Raw genomic sequence first — 17380 nt, forward strand, 5'->3', positions numbered from 1 at the left:
ATGAACATTTGACTAAGTAACAAAGATCAAAACAAAGACAATGGATTACCAGCGCTGTATTTCCCTCAGTGGTGTTACAGCTCAATGACTAATTCATTCATTCATTGTCTACTGTCTTATCCTCCACATGAGGGCCGTTGGTCGCTGGAGCTAATCCCAGTTCAAGATCAATGAGTGTGTGGGAAAAAGAAAAAACTTACTTTGTCTTGGTGCATCTTCTCCCTGGTTTACAGATTTTGGAGCTTGTTTGTGCGATGGAGGCTCAAAGTTAAGTCGACAAAGACCAGTTTGACCTACTTCATTGCTCTGACTATCAGAGGACACAATAAAAGTGCTTGCTGCTGTCCAAAAAAGTTGAGAGAACAGAACAGAACATTTTCCCTCCACTTAAGAACACTCATGTGTAAAGTGTAATGTGTTTTTTTTCCCTTGCAGTGACTGAGATGCTTGTGAACGTACTGAGCATCTGCTCCAATGATGAGCTGACCACTGATGAGGAGCTGGATGGTAAGCGCAGCATAACTGTTCTCACTGCAGTGACTTGTGGCTCTGCTAGAGGGAGCCCTCTGCTCATAGTTGTCAGAGACACACATACACACACACACACACTCTGTCCGAATCACACATGCACAAATATCATTCAATATTGATTATATCCCAAAATAAATCAAATCAATATTTCTGTAAGGCTGGGTTATACAGCTTATAGATAATATCTGGATATGTTTAGGCTTTATCCTGATATAGGAGAGATATGGGGATGTAAAGCTGCACACAAGTTGTTTCTCTGGACTCATGAAAAGATTTTTGTGCTTGTGACAATACACTCTAAAATAAAATGATCTGTATTACATGATGTTAAAATGCACTTATTACCGTTTTGCATTTCAGTTTTAATACTTGTTAATGTTAAATGAAGCATATTTATGTGTGCTAGAACCAATGAATGACTATAAATATGGTCAAATTCTGCTATAACACAAAGTAGGCTTAAAAACTTATTAAGTTAATATATTTTAGGTGATTCCATGTATTTTAATCAATATATAGTATTTAGTATATTTCACAGATGTATTCAATATAATAAATGATGATGATTATCAATGCAGCAGCCTTTGAAACCAAGAAAAGTCATCACAACTACCCTGTCATGATATGACGGTATTCAAAATCTTAAGTCATGATATAGATATATTATCATTATATTGCCCAGCACTAATTTGAATATGGCAACATCGTTCTTTCCTGCCCATCCCCACAGGTGCAACCTACATAGAAAGTCATACAGTAAACAGAAAAAAAAGATGTTTACAAGATCCAGTCATCCCGACTTTAAAGCTCATCGACAATGAGTTTGACTCTGCCTGCCCCACTCCTTCCTGCCGAAAGGGAAATGATCTCACCAGTCCTTCCTCCTCCTCCTCCTCCTCCTCGCTCTCTCTCTTTAAGTGTGTGAGGATATCACCTGATTTCAACCCTATGTCCCATTTTGACTCTAAAATTAGAATCAGGGGGGAATTGGGCGTGGTATGTTTGCTCCTTCAGAATTAAAATAACACTCAGGACAGAAAATAAGAGACAAGATTAAGAAAACACAATATTAGCAGCAGTTAAAATATATACATACACAAATAATGATAAGTGATTTGACATTCTAAGTTCCATGACAATAAATATAAATTAATGTGACCTCTGCGAATATACAGTCAATTGGTAAATATATAAAAAAGACAAAATCCATTGTTTTGAAATTACGTTTTGTCATTTTTAGTCATAGTATTTTTTTTAGAAAGGCATTTAAATAACCAATAAAAAAAAGAAATACATTGAATTTATGTGATTCAGACCACGTGTGTCATACATCCAGCTCGCCATATTGTTGTATTCGGCCAACGAGATCATTTGTGATGTCTTTCCTGCTCCTCCATTGACACACTTATCAAGTTATCTCCACTGTAAAAGGAATAAACTAATTAAGATTTAATGTGGACTTCAGAGAGCCAGAACCAGAGGGGGGGGGGGGGTTACAAAGAGGGCTCAGACTCTCATTTGTGTTTTGCTGCCTCTCTTTCAGCTTTATACCTCTGCTCTGAATTTCTGTTATTTTGTGACTACAACTTATGTGTATATAACTTAAAAACAGTGGTTTAATGTTGACACGTCTTTAATTTTTTATTTATTTTTTTCTCTACGTAAAACAACGTTTTTAATTTTGGCCCCATCTGTGATTGAGTTTGACGCCCCTGATTTAGACAGTTGCACAATTCATACAATATTCAAGCAAATAATAAGCTGTCTTTTAGCTTTTAACATCATCACTTTCCTCTGACTTGTTTCCTCTTTCCTCCTTTCTTTTTCTGTTTGGACTTTGGAGCCATCTCCACGTTTCATCTCCAAGTGTTTCTTTCATTTTCCCTGAGTTGACATTGGGATTGTTCTTCTCATCTGTCTCTCTCTCCTCTCTCAGTCTTCTTTTCTGTGCCCCATTCATCGTTTAACAATTATGGTTTTGTTACCCTGCTCTTTATCTGCTATTGTTTCCATGTTTCCATGAGTGATATTTTAAACTCTCACTACTTTCTCACACGATTTCTTTTGCATCTCTCTCTCTGTCTCTCATGCCGTGATGTTGTCACTACCTTGGTTTACCTCATCTAATTTCTCTTCTCTATGTTTTCCAGATTTCTGTGTTCATGGCATCGCTTTTTTTTCTTTTCCTTTACACTTGTGCTTTGTTGCCTCTTATTTCACCATGCGCCACCCCTGTCACTGCCTCCTCTTTCATTCTACAGCCATCCACTGATCTCTCTGTCCTTTCTCTTCTCTTCTCTTCTCTTCTGGGGGTGTTTTCATGAGAAGGACAGCTAATATATCCCCCTAAAAAAGGTACAAACACTAGCCACACCGATGTGTGCCGCAGTCGATTAGACTTTTGTCCAGTGCTTGTTCTCTGAACTAATGTCATCCTCTAACACTTCTACTCGGGCTACATCCATACATTCATTTTAAGAAGATGTTTAAATAAAAGCAATCTGCGTGTCAGCTCCATATCAGAAGTAATCTGCGTCTATACTAACACACCTAAAACTGTATACCACATGACCATTCCGGTGTAAACAGGAAGCTGTTTCAGAAAGTATTACTAATGAGAAACAACGAGAGTGAGAATAACACGCTGAAACCATGACAAGCTGAAACTGAAGGTTTCTGTCAGTCGAGTAGTGGCTGATAAGAACCAATCGGGAAGTAAAGACTGTTAACTTTGGTCCTTCCAGGAGTGGTTATAGATTTCTCTAAAACGGTGGACGATACAGCCAAAAACATTCTCACGATCATTTTAGAGTTAATTAGACAATCTGTTGGTAATTATTGCAAATGGTTTATTTAGGGATGGCAATAAACAGTTCACAATACGACTCAGCTGAAATGCTGTCGCTGATTTTTATTGACATTTTTACAGTCAATAAAATGTTTTACATAGAATTTTGTTTTGGATTGTTTTGTATGTTACATTTTTATCCATCCAATATCTGATCCAGTGATTTCGACTACTGTTGGACTAATACTGACACTGAGTATCATATCGGCCCAGCTCTAATAACTTAGTTAATCAGGGTTCTAACCTTTTTTTATGGACAGAAAAGACCAAACATTTCCCACATTTGAGGTAAAAAAACATTTTTTTATTTATATAGCCCAACATCTCAAACTCATTTTGCCTTGCGATTCACCGGGTACCTCACGATATGATACGCGATACATCGTCCACAATCCCAATAATATCATGAAACATTTTGTGGTAATGGAAAAATATATTGCAAGACAATCATATTGTGACACATCACAATATCTGTCGAACTAAAGAAAACAAAATATCCATGAAAAGTTCAAAGTGTAGCTTTCTCCGCCATTATCCTGCTCACTCTTCTTCATCCAGGTAACTTCTGCCCCAAAGTTTCCTTTATTTATATGAGCAGCATGAGTAAACAGCCAGTTTACTTTAGAGCCCCTTCATTTATGAATTAAAATATCGATATTTGCCTTGGTGTATCGATGTTTAAATTACACGAGGATGATATATCACCAAATCGATCTTTTGTTTGCTTGCTTTATAGACACCGACATACAGTAGGTGTCACAAAAACATGAAATTACAGGATAACAAGAATAGAGTCCTATAGTTCACAGAAATATCAAATGAAGAAAGCTTCAACAAAGCTAAAAGATGTATGCGATCAGTGTTTAGGGCATGCATATTTTGTACAGACATCTGACTGTCCTCTCTTCTCTTTACCCAACCTCTCAACCACACACCAACTTCATTTCCATCCTCCATACTCTCATATTTTTCCATACTGGCTCCCCAGGGCCTGCAAAATGTTATTCTGCAAAAGTCTCTCATTTAAACAAAGTTTTCTTTTCCAGTCCAGGAAAAATCCTGTTTGGGTCTCCGCCACCAAAACACAGTGCAGGAAAATGAATGTAGCGTGCGCTCATCATCAGACACGTCTGGGCAAGCAACAGGCTGTTTACAGATCATGTAACAAGGTTTAAAAAAGGACGACATGGGAAACACTCTGTGTCTAATTTTAAAGAACTAAAATGTGAAAACTATTACTGGTACAATAATAATAATAATAATAATAATAATAATAATCATCATACACATAGCATGAATGCACTGACTGCTGAAAATGACTCAGTTGTTGTGATGTGTGCAGACTATTAAGTATAAACTGAACTTCAGGCTTTAATAACCACATTGTGTTTGCATCGTGGTCTTCTGATGCACTTTTGGATTAAACTAATCGAAGTGCAACAAACATGAGAAGAAAGAAAACACAGATACATTGCAGGACAGGACTTTGGGTTTTGAGTACACGTTTCACCCTCTGTATGACCCTTTCAGGTGCCACGGCCTCTGCCCGTAAGGAGGTCATCCGCAACAAGATCCGTGCCATTGGGAAGATGGCCAGAGTATTCTCTGTGCTCAGGTGAGCTAACGTGTCCTGTGTAGTTTACCATCATCCTTCAACACGGTTGCGTTTGCCAAACACATGATTCAATATTAAGAGATGCACTTGTGAGTATTTGATATATTAACAATGGATCTAGAGATTTCATTACATATAACTGTGATTACAAACTATTACTGTCCAAGTTACAGGGTCAGACTGAAGGACCGTTCTGTGCTTCAGTCCATCCTAAAACTTTCAAATTCTATTCTGTTCTAAGTCTATTATTTGTGCGTCTGTTTTGTGTTGATGTAGTTGGTCAGTATTTCAGTGATTAAATCAGAGTTAGACTCTCCAAAGCTCTCACCTCTGAATATTTGACTGTACGTAGACGGTGTAGTGATATTTATTTTTTCCCACCACAGAGAGGAGAGTGAGAGCGTGCTGACACTGAAGGGACTGACTCCGACAGGCATGCTGCCGTGTGGAGTGCTGGCTGGTGGCAAAGAGAAGCTGCAGAATGGTAAGAATGCCGCTGTGTTCCCCTGAGACCCTTAGCTATGAACGCATTGTCTCTCACACACACACACACACACACACACACACACACTCACAAATTTAACAGCAGCGCACTGAATAAAGTGTTAGCTCAGCATTTAGGGAAAACCTTATCAACTTTTCCCATCTTTCCCATCTCTGGTCATCCTGGGATTTTATATTGCAACCTCAGATTAAAACTGTAAATATAAATATTTCTGACTGTTTTCTATACTGTATATTCAGTTTAATACCACTTAGCAATAGCAGCTGCTCTATGCAGTTTGTCTTCCACTTAAGAATCAATTAGGTGATTTTCTTTCCTGAATAAATCACAAAGCAATGTAGATCTTCATGCACAGCAGAATTTCTTTGTTCCTTTGTCCACTCAAATGTGTCTTGATGTCTGGCATTGATACACTGTCTTCCAGTCCCGTCTCTCTCTGTATACCACTGGTTTTTAATCTCAATTATTACCTGTATCTTTTTCTTTCTCCTTTCTCCCTAGAAACTGCAGGTATAATCGGTTGTGCAAGTATTCTGTTGATTTTATTGGTTCCTTTCTTTATGTTAAGACGAGTTTAGAGTTCAGTTCACCCTCTTATGTTGAACTCCAAACACTCCACCCAAATGAGTCTCAGCCAGCTGCTGTAGCGAGGAAGTAAAAGCTTTCTGGGGAAAGCTTTTACAAACACTTCAAATTCAGTCGCCCTCTTGACAGAAATGGACGCTTCTTTGTCCTAAATTGAGTGCTCATGAATCTGAGCAGTGCTCCGTCAGGACAGACGCAGGACTCTCTGTGATTCAAAGGATGAACTGGAATTGACACGGCCAACTGTGAATGAAAAGGGGGTCAGCTTGTCTGCCTTTCCATTCACAGAATGAAGCAGAAATCCAATTAATGTCCCTCTCCTCTCCCAGGTTCTCACAAAGCATCAGCTAGCACTTTAACGACCACACATGCCATTACACCACACACGTACGAGCCATTTTTAGCCTTTAAATGCCTATTAAATATCTATTAAAGCATTAAAAATGATGTAGTACACTGCAGTATAGTCATGGGAGGTAAAATAAAATGTTTTACAATCTCTGAACCTTTGGCACTGCACTTGTTCAGCTTGCTACGTGTTCAGTTGTGTGCCCCAACATCACGGTGTGTTTCAGCTACGGCAAATTAAGATGCTGTGAATCTTCATGTTTGGGGGGTTTTTTCAGCTGCTTACACGTGAATATGTTCTGGTTTCTTTGCTTCATTTAATGAAAGAAATCATTAAGACCGAATCATTTTGGTTCATCAACATCATCATTTTGACGTTTGAAAACCAACGGTCAACATTTTCTGGCATTTTATGGACCGAACAATCACTCGACTGAGTAAAGAATCGTTAGTTTTAGCCCCAGTTTCCTTTCACATTCAAAAGCTGTATACACAAATATTGATTGCACTTATCTGTCATTGACCGGTCCTGAGATTCTGTAACGTACGACTGTAGATGGTGCAGAGTTTTAGCAGTTAAGCCGTTCAGAAGCAGCTGAGAGTAAAGAGAACCCCACCGGAGGCAGAGTGATGTTCAGAGATTCCTGTTGCAACATTGGTAGAATCACATTGTTCCCTTCCATTAGTCAGACGCCAGTGTGCTTCTACTGTAATGTTGACTCCATTCATCATTCTGTTTCAACTCACACTGTTGCTTCCATGCCTTTTTTTTTGTAAATGTCCTTTCATCCTCGTGGCACAGTGTTTTCGTCATGTTGTTTAGCTGCTACTTTGCTGCCACCTTCTCATCTACGCAGTTGTACTTAATGTGTAACCATGGCGATGACTGTAGGAAATTGGTAAGTGGTTAAAACACCGTGGTTTTTCCCCCTCATTCTTTTGATATTTCATATCAAAATATGCTAATCTTGCTGTTCCAGATGCTGCTTCATGCTGCACACAACAGTTACACAGCTTTCTGTGTCCATGTCGCCTCGATTTCACATGAATAAATGAACCCACACTTACACATGGAGTCAGACATTTAGCTCTGCTTTCCAGTCGTGTGATTTCAAACTCCATGTGTGTTGTTCATGAGTGAAATAGCTAATATACTTCCCAGCATTACATCAATCATAACATCTGTCGTCAAATCCTCCATATGAGGTTCCTCATCGCCACAAATGTGTCACCTTTCCTCGACAGATCTGGAACTCATCAGAAAGCTTAGGCACATCCTTTCCCCTCACCCCCTTCACCCCCCCCACCCCCCATCTTGCCTTTGCTGACATCCATGTGTCCATTGTCGTAAAAATGTGGAGATGACGTTAACCTTTGTTGTCAGCATTGGCTGTCTTTGCTGCTCATTGACTTTGTTCCTGGGACAAAAATGAACTCTCCTGCTCACTTCTCTCATTCGTTTTGCAACCCCCCTCTTCTTCTCTTCAGCTACTATTGAAGCTATTGAGGCTGACGAAGGTAAATGGGTCTGGCTGCCCTCTTCTGTTGCTTTTAATAGCAATAGATAGGGGGCTCCACTGGGTTTTTCATCCATCTCGCTGGTGCTTGAATAGAGTGTGTTGGGTGTGTTGGGCTAACAGAACTGTGACATAGTGTTTGGGAACAGAGGGAAAAGAAGTAAGTAATTAGGAAATCCTGTGGTCACACGTGTTTTTAAAGGGGAATGGTTTTCAGGGCAGAGATTTCAGAATCACAGACACTGTGATTTTGAGTGAGTGCAAAGCAAATGCTACACTACATCTTAATCTTACCACAAACCCAAAAGCAAAAATAAACATGTCATCAAGAATGTATTCTACACTGTTGAGTCCTACTTTTAATTTTATAAGTAGATATAATTATTAATGAATCTCTTCATTGGAAAAACATGGCACTTTATACAACTGTATAATTTTATCAGATACTAGAAGTTGTGGCTCATCCCATCTCCTGCAGACCTTGTTTTTGAACGTGGAAGTAACTAAGGGTCCGACTTCCTGTTTATGTGCAGCACTTCCGGTATTCGTTTCCTCCGCGTATCTGTGAACGCGAGTCTGCCTTCTTGACAATGTTGTGCAACCACTCGTGATTATTAATAACAACTGTAAATGTCAGGTCAATTCCACAACAGTGTAATCTTATAGTGTGGGAGGATGACCTGAGGAAGTGGCCTGAGGATATTTTTAAATGATTCTGTGCTTTGAATAAATTCATTCAATGAAATAATAAATGAATAGTTTTAATGACACAACTATATCAACTTTTACATTTGTACGGCGCGTTGCATCCACATTCCCATGTTATTTGCAGCTGAAGATTAAAATCCCGTTTCCTTAAAAGCCTTTTGCTTAAACCAGCTGCTGTTGTATCAACCCCTGACTGCACACGATACCTGTTTTTTCCAGAAGCGGAAACCGGAAGTCTGTCACTTCTGACATTTATGTTTGTCCACCTCACACCAGACAAACATAAATGTCAGCTTACAACAATCAAATACTGGTCACTACTTTTATATATACAACTTACACAGACTTCCATCAGTAGATCCTGTCAGTATTTTTAATGGATTGCTGTCTAAAGTGTTCAGTTAAGTCACTCCACAGTGCAATGTTACTGTGGTTGATCAACTCTCCGAGGTAGTGTACCCGCCTGCTCTGCCCTCACACAATCCACTGAAGTCATGCTATGAAAGCTTATTCTGGCATTTCCCCTTTGGAACCATGGAAGCAGTTGTGCATTGTTGTTGCTGTCCTCTGAATATAATTACATGTAAGTCTACAGTTTGATCTGAATTGGTAGAGACCAACACTCCACTGGAGGCCTCGAAAATCCAAATTGGATTCTCCCGAAAAACAATCATTCATTATTGACACGTCCTTAGGCGCAAGAACAATCTCAACTGCGAGCTAAATAGTAGTTTGCTAGCTGCTATTTAGGTATAAAACTGTCTAGTACTTCCTCTTGAAGCCTCCGAGAGGACAGTCCATTGTAGTGTCGAGACATCTCTCTGTGCTTCTTCTCTCCATGTGGATCCTCTGTGGCTCTGCTGTGTCGTGTTCTTTTCTTCCCCCGTGAGCTGCTAATAACCTGTGTCTGACCTGTGCTATGCAGCAACACCACAACACCGATCATGCCCCTCACCACGCTCAATGATTCGTCCTCTAAAAACAATGCCCCCCCCCCCCCCCACCATCCTAGTGAAGGGTCATCTTCTTTTCCAGTCATAGATTTAATTACCATTATACCTTTATGAAAGGTGGAAGTAACCGAAAAGAATCACCTTTTTGTGCTTGGAGATTGGCTGAGATGAAACTTGATCAGGCTGAATATTACAATAGTTCTTCTAGTTAAAATACTAAATGTTTCCGATCAAATTGAATATGATTTTTAAGAGACAATATGAAAGCAGGTCAGTCTGATCTTTTCATTTCAGTGATTTAATCTTCCTGTCTTTGATTCCTCTTATAATTCCATTACTCTAATTAGTGTAATTTGATCCAGCCCAAGACCCCGTTCAGACCTGGTTTTAACATCCATCTTGACCCAGCCAGCATGTCCATGTGGGCCACATAAGGGTCCTGCCAATATGGGCCCCAGGCAAGTTTGTCTGTGGTCATGGACTTCCCCTGTGGAGCCCATGTTACTGAAACCATATGAGACCTCCATAATATGCCCACTTTGTACCCACTGTCCAGGCTACCTGGGTACTAAGTGGGTACAGAGTGGGCAAACACAGGTGGGACCACCATGAAAACCGTGGACAGACCTTCTTGGGACCCATATTGTCACCCTGAATATATTCCTTATGGGGCCCTCGTGGACATGCTGGCAGTGGAGTGATCTGATCATGAATGTGTCCTCGTATCTGATTACAGAAACCACATTTGGATGTGGTTTGAGGACGACAAACCGTAGCTGCATGAAGACGTTCCGTCTTTAGTAGAGATAAAAGACCGACTCATCATGTCAGATCAGTTTTATGACACTGACCAGCTCTCATATGTTCATTTATTTACAGAAACAACAGTGATCGCCCTAGGATTTTATTTTCTACACACACACACACACACATGTTGACAGCAGACACATCTGTAAATTACATTACATTACATGTCATTTAGCAGACGCTTTTATCCAAAGCGACTTACAATAAGAATAACAATCTGTAAAGTCATGCAATTTTCTTACAAACAGTTAAGATGTCACTTGAGTAAAAGGTGGGGACACCAGATTCAATCATATGTAGTCACATCCAGGACATATTTTAAATCCAGGTGTGAACAGTCCTATTTTACCCTGTCCCACTGCAATCAGATCCCTGAGGTCAGATGTTAACACCAGGTGTGGGCGCGTCCCAGACCACCATGTGACCTCCACCCCTCATAACCCTCCAATGAAAACCTTTAATTGCTGCATGCTCCAAGCAGACTAAACAAGTCGTTAGCACCCCAAGTACCTTTGTAGTGTCCTTGTACGTGAGCTCAGTCTCAACATGGTTCTAGTTTGTGGAAGTGAAGTATTTTCTTTTCCTCCCTTGTTCTTGTTTTTTCTCTCTGTTACGTCTCTTTGATCATTCTCCTTCTTCCCCTTTTTTGTCGTTCAAAGCTGTGATGTGATGGGGTAATGTGGATGTTATGTGGGGTCCTCAGGTGTTCTGAAATGTGCCCGAGTCAAGGTTTTGTTTTCTTTCCTTTTTTTTGGTAACTTTTAACATTTCATATAGTCCATTATATGTTTTAGTTTGACAAAGTACCAGATTACCATTTCATCTTTTTACAGATATTCAATACCCCATGGATTGATGGCACAGTGAAAACCTGTTGACCCTGTTGCCAGGAGGGCCTTGCATAGATTTAAAAGCATTATTTAATCGTTTTGTGTTTTCTTTTCTGTCAAGTTACGTTATGTTGAATCTGATAAATGTGTGTTTAATGTGTGGTCACTTCATGAAAATGAGCTGCGTCCTTTATACTGATTGTCCAGCTACTGCTAAACCACTAAACATTCCAAATGTTGACTATTGATCATAAATAACACATTTCAACAAATATATATGTCGAGCTCTGAAGACTTCGGCTTTATGAGTAGTGCAGATTCATGACAGGGCTCTGGAATGTCACGTGACTCAGTTTACTCACAGTGTCGTGTTGGATGGAAAATGTACTGAAAGATTAACAGCATTAGTGCTGCTTTCAACAGTTTAGAGTTCATAAAGCACATTAAATCCACAGAGATCAAGCAAAAAATAAACACAGAACCTGATGGACAGAATATATCTGATGCTAAGAATATCCTCGGGTATGGAAACAGCTGCAGCGGACATTATTCCAGACCTGCAGACCTCCAGTAAAATGTTCTCCCATGAGTCTGTACCCAACTGTTTCATCATCCTGCCTCACAACATCTATCCACCATCTTCAGCCAGTCAAGAGACAAGTTTCCTAGGGCTGCAACTAACAATTATTTTGATAATCGGTTCATCTGTCCATTATTTTTCCGATTCATCGATTATTAATCTGATAAAATTAACTTACTACGAACTTACTGTGAATCTCCTTCACCCATGGCTCCAACCTGCTTCCTCTTCAGGGGCTCATGCAGCGATGTTGTGCTGCCGTGCACATTTTGCACCTAACGGCGTTTAATGGAAAGTGCTCCACATACTTTTGACGACGTACATTTTTCCTTCTGCTAAACCCTCTCAAACGCTTCTTCCAGGATCACGTGAGCTACACAAGGGGTGTTATCCAGCTTACTGGTGCTTACTGCCCCAGCAACTGTACGTGTAATGACGTAGACCCAACGAATCGATTATCAAATTAGATGCCAACTATTTTAATTATCGATTTTAATAAATTGAATATATATGCCGTTAAATATCTCTGTTTACGTGAACAGAGTTGTTCCCTGCCAAAACGCTGTTGCCTTAGTCGCATGGCGTCAGCTAACGGAGCTCTACAGACTTCCCTGCGTACAATTAAATAAGAAGATTCTCCTCCTCTATATGACACTTCAAGGTAAAAAGTACCTTTACTCCACCCTGCCAAGAACTATTGAACAATTAATTACAATTGACTACGAGAATTTTCAAAGATCCCAGCAGAGGCATCATGTGTAGATTTTAGACGTGTGCATGGACCGGATCTAAAAATGGATGTAGTCCCTCCACTTGCAAAACAAAATGTACAAACATCTCCTGCAACCAGGCACCTACTGGGTGACACCAGCTGTCAATCACACTTGTGTGTCCACTTGTGGATTTGTCTCTAAATGGAAACATCATTTACAAAATGGACATCCATTAACTCTTCTTCACTAACGTTATGAATCCAGTGAGAAGTAGAAGCTCATTTTCCCATAAACGTCCATTCAACCCGTTCATATTGCAACCAGTGGAGTCGCCCCCTGGTGGCCAACTGCCACTACCTTTCTACTTCTTGGCTTCACTTTTCAAACCAGAGGAATACGTTCATTTTCATATACAGTCTACGTGTCCTTTCGAGTACAATTGTTTAATGCTGTAGAAAATCGTAGATGCTTGAGCTGAAAGGAAAAGAGGAAGCCCACAGAGAAGGTTCATAGATGTCGTGGAGGAGGACATGAGGACAGTGGGTGTAACAGAAGAGGACACAAGATGGAGGCAGATGATCCACTAAGAAGGGATCATCATCAAGCACATTAATCGTATTTTCTAGTGTAAAAGTTATTTGACAGCACTTACTAAGAGGCGGAGCTTGTCTCGCTCTTTTTTTGGCTAAGATAAAATCTTTTTTGCTATAATTTAGCACCGAAACAAAGAGAATGAAAAAGATCTTGTCATCTAACAGCCGCTGCAATAAGAGTTAAGCGTTTGTCTAACTATTCCTTTAAAGCAATGTCTCTATGGATTAGCATCATGCATTCATCACTAGTGTCACTAGGGCCCTCACTTCCTCAGTTGTCATGGAGAACAGGTGCTCTGTGTCGTCACTGTCTCAGTGAAAGTATTTCATGTAAACAGTTCCATGAACTAAGATCAAACCACAGACAAACACGAAAAAGAGAGGTGTGGATGAATGTGAGCAAGTGTGACCCCCCCCACCCACATTCATGTAATCTTAGTCTAATCCCTCCCTCTTAAAAATCACTCCTGAATTTTCTCTCCCCCTTCCCCTCTTTTTTTTTTTTTTTTTTTTTTTTTTTTTACCTTTTCCTTGCATCTCCACAGCCATCAAGGGCTTCTCGCCCCAGCACAAGATCACTAGCTTCGCGGAGGCGAAGGGCCTGGACCGCATCAACGAGCGCATGCCGCCGCGGCGAGACGCCCTGCCCTCCGACGCCAGCCTCAACTCCCTCAACAAAGCGCTGTCCTCGGAGACCAACGGCACAGACGCCAAGGGGAGCACCAGCAGCAGTGGCGGCAGCAACATCCAGTGAAGGCCAGCAACAGCGGACGCCACCTTGGCCGACGGGGAGGCCCCGTCCCCTGCCTCATCTCGGCCCACCGTCACGGCATGAACGATGCAAAGGGTGAAGGGGTGGGGGAGGGGGACAGTTGTAGTGTGAAGGGGGGGAGGGGACATCTCACTTGCTAGTCTTTGGTTATGCCTTCAAAAAAAATTAGCTCCTAGTCCAATCTGCTAAGTTATTGGCGGTTCACATTTCTGTACGCTCAGGCCGTTATTGTGCTTGATGCTGCACCACACCACAGTATGACAGAGGGAACGGAAGAAGGACAGAGAGCGATAGACACACATGCATCCTTAAAGGTTGATTTATTTTATTTTATTTTTATTTCTTGGAAGACCCTTGCTCATTTACACACCGGAAATGGAACGTCGTGTAACTTCTTACTAACTATTGTACGTTTACAAAAATACAGCACTAAAAAAAAAAAAGAGGACGGAACATGAGATGATGTTTTTAACATATAAGGGTGTACAAACTAAATAAGGACTATTTATTGATGACGTTTTTTTTGCTACTCTTATAAAATAGCTCTGAAATGAATTAGGCAGTCTTAAAAAAAAAAAGAATGTTGCAATGTTGTCAAAATGCCAAATCATGGAACGTTTTATGGTTTTTTTTGTACATATTATGCTTACCTCAGGTTCTTTTGGTGTGTGCTTTGACCTGATTTTATTTCTGTATAATGGCTAAATAACTTGGTAATGAATACCTATTTTCTTGAGTTTCATAACTGGAATTTACATTTATCTATCTATCATTTGCAAATATGTTTATTTTTTGTCTCTTATTTGGAAGGGCGAGGGCGGGCGGGGGCGGGGGCAGATTTATCGTGGCTTGCTGGAATTGAGTGTTAATTTTTCCTCTTTTTAAGTATTGCGAACAAAGTGAAAATAGAGAACTTATATTGTGTAAAAAAAAAAAAAAAGAGAGTACAATAAACTTAAAAGTGTCTGCCTATGCATGTTTTCTAAAAATCAAACAAAGGAAATAGTAAATCCGAACACCTCGGCTGTGGAGGCCTGTTTTGAAATATATCGCGCTTTAGTGAACATATACTGGAAAACGTATACCTGCATACTTTCAATTAACACCATGATGCTCTATGCCTTCAACTTCTTTTTTGTAATTGAAGCATTTAACGATCCAAGACGGATGAGAAATCATGTTTTTAACCTGCGCTTGTAAGTACACACAGTCCAATTACGCATGTTTGACAATTCTTGTGAGGTGTGTGGTTACATGTGGAACTCAAAAATGCATGATTTAGCTGTTTGTGACATATTAACAGGTGAAAATCACTTTGGTTGGGGTTTTTTTTTGTTCAACGTGCCACAGAGCGTGTCATTTGACCATGATTACCATTATTATTATTTGGAACTCTGCTTTGTATATGGGTTATAGGTTTGATACTGCTCAATACTTTAAGATAAAACAAAACAAACCACGTACGTCGATCTTTTTTAAGAACTGCTTTAAGTGCCCAAGTAATTCACTACACAACATGAAGCCTTGCTTTTGTAATTTAACTCCAGAACTGTTGGCAGATGAGGCATGCACTTGCAACTATGAAAAGTATTTTATATAACTGTTCAATAAAAATGTGCATGAATTTCAACTTGAAATGGACCCGTCTCTTTCACCTCTGTATCTGTGTGTTGTTGTATGTGTTTCTTTGTGAGGCGTATTAAACATAGGGAGTGGGGACATTTTGTCTGGTCCTCACAACGTTTAAGGGCTTTCTGGGACTTAAGGGTCCCAGAAAGTTTTAGGGTCAGGGTTAATTGTTTTTAGGGTCAGGGTTAGGCATTTAGTTGGGATGGTTACGGTTAGGGTATGAGCAGAGGTGGAAGGAGTACTGAAGTATTCTCAAGTAAGAGTACCACTATTTAGTTAAAAATTTTACTTATGTACAAGTGAAAGTACTCTAGTCTAAAACTATACTCAAGTTAAGTAAAAAATAAGGTTTCTTGTGTCGTGCAAAAAGGACAAGGGTACACAAATCTCACATTAATTAATTGTTTTTAATTAAAGGCAAACCTTTACAAATTAAAGTGCTGACAAAATAAATCATGTAAACACATGTCAAAATAGGTCAAAGGTCACAAATGCTTTAACTTTCTCACTCACTCAGGGACGTTAATGAGCACCAATTCACCTGTCCTCATCATTTTATTCAGGCCAGCATTTGGAGTAAATGTAATTCATTACTTTCCACCTCTGGGTTAGGAGCTAAGGAATGTATCAGTGTCCTCAGCGAACACTGAGAACAAGATGTGCGATAATGTGTGTTTGGACTTCTAACAAAACCTTTAAGAAACCTTTAAACCAAAGGAAGTGAGGAAATGTTGGCTGGTCTTCACACACACTGGCATTGACACCAGTAGTCCTCATGGAGACCAAAACCTGGTCTTATGAGGCAGAACATCCTTTCAAAGGGGAACTGGTTCAGTATCAACTGGTTATGGTTAAGGTGAAGGATAATGCTTTGTTTAGACTGTCCAAATAAATGGATGTTGACGCATGGTCTCAACAACAGTAGCTGCGTAAACCTGTGTGTGTGTGTGTGTGTGTTTGTGTTTCCGGTATTACTTATGTTGTGGGGACTTTATTCACACAAACATATTATGGGGACTTATCTGCTTCATGGGGACAAAACAAGTCCCTATAATTGACATTATTAAATTCTAAGGTGAAGACATGTTGTATTTATATTTATGTGCAAACCATCAGCTACTGTAGCATGTACATACTGTAGCATGTACGTAGCATTGTAGCATGTACATACTGTAGCAGGCTGGAGTTGTACTATGGTAACCTGCGTTGTCCTTATCAAATAAACTGTATAAGTACAATAAATAAATAAATAAATAATAGACAGCAAGAGAAAAAAAACCTACAGTATGAAGCACAAGGACATAAACACTGACCTTGTGTTCCTGGTATTACTCATATTGGTGGGACCTAAATCTGTTTACACAGTCATATTATGACACAGGTGTCCTGCATATGTGGCCCGCTACTTAATATCATCTTATAACGAAAACATGACCCATGACCTTCTCCCTCTAATCAGGCCACACATTATACATATATATATATGTGTATATATATATACTGTCTATAAGCTTGTGTAGCGTTTTACCTAATTTTAGTCTGTGTTTGGATTTATTTTTGCATCATAAATATGTTTATGTATTTCAGTATACAATATTCTAATCAAAACAAACACTTTTACTTTAGAAATTATGTGAAATATCATGATGGAAAAGTATGTATTATATTCTTAAGATCATATTGCCCACCCCCTACTGAATATTTATTTTTTTGTTTTTTTTTTTACTTTCTTCTCTAGATCAGCCCCCTTTTAAAATGTAAAATGTAAACGTTTTAAACTGACCTACAGTTCCGCATTGTTGGGCTTGATTTTTGTGTCGGACGTCTCTCTCGAAACACGCCATAG

The 17380-nt window shown here is 39.6% G+C and overlaps 1 protein-coding gene across 5 annotated transcripts in view; it reads left to right on the top strand.

Annotated features, from left to right (window-relative positions):
• LOC131456093 (protein phosphatase 3 catalytic subunit alpha) overlaps positions 1–15542 on the top strand; it is an 83143-nt gene extending 67601 nt beyond the window's left edge. Inside the window, exons 10-15 of one of the 5 annotated variants that reach the window (XM_058624085.1) lie at positions 436–507; positions 2860–2886; positions 4910–4994; positions 5381–5478; positions 7921–7950; positions 13679–15542. In XM_058624085.1, coding sequence (XP_058480068.1) covers positions 436–507; positions 2860–2886; positions 4910–4994; positions 5381–5478; positions 7921–7950; positions 13679–13887 — 521 coding nt within the window. In that variant the 3' untranslated portion in view covers positions 13888–15542. The other 4 variants (XM_058624090.1, XM_058624088.1, XM_058624087.1 and 1 more) reach the window with 4 other exon arrangements.
• The last annotated feature ends 1838 nt before the right edge of the window (positions 15543–17380 follow it).

The sequence above is a fragment of the Solea solea genome, chromosome 3 (genome assembly GCF_958295425.1).
Source record: "Solea solea chromosome 3, fSolSol10.1, whole genome shotgun sequence".
NCBI classification, from domain to species: Eukaryota; Metazoa; Chordata; class Actinopteri; order Pleuronectiformes; family Soleidae; genus Solea; species Solea solea.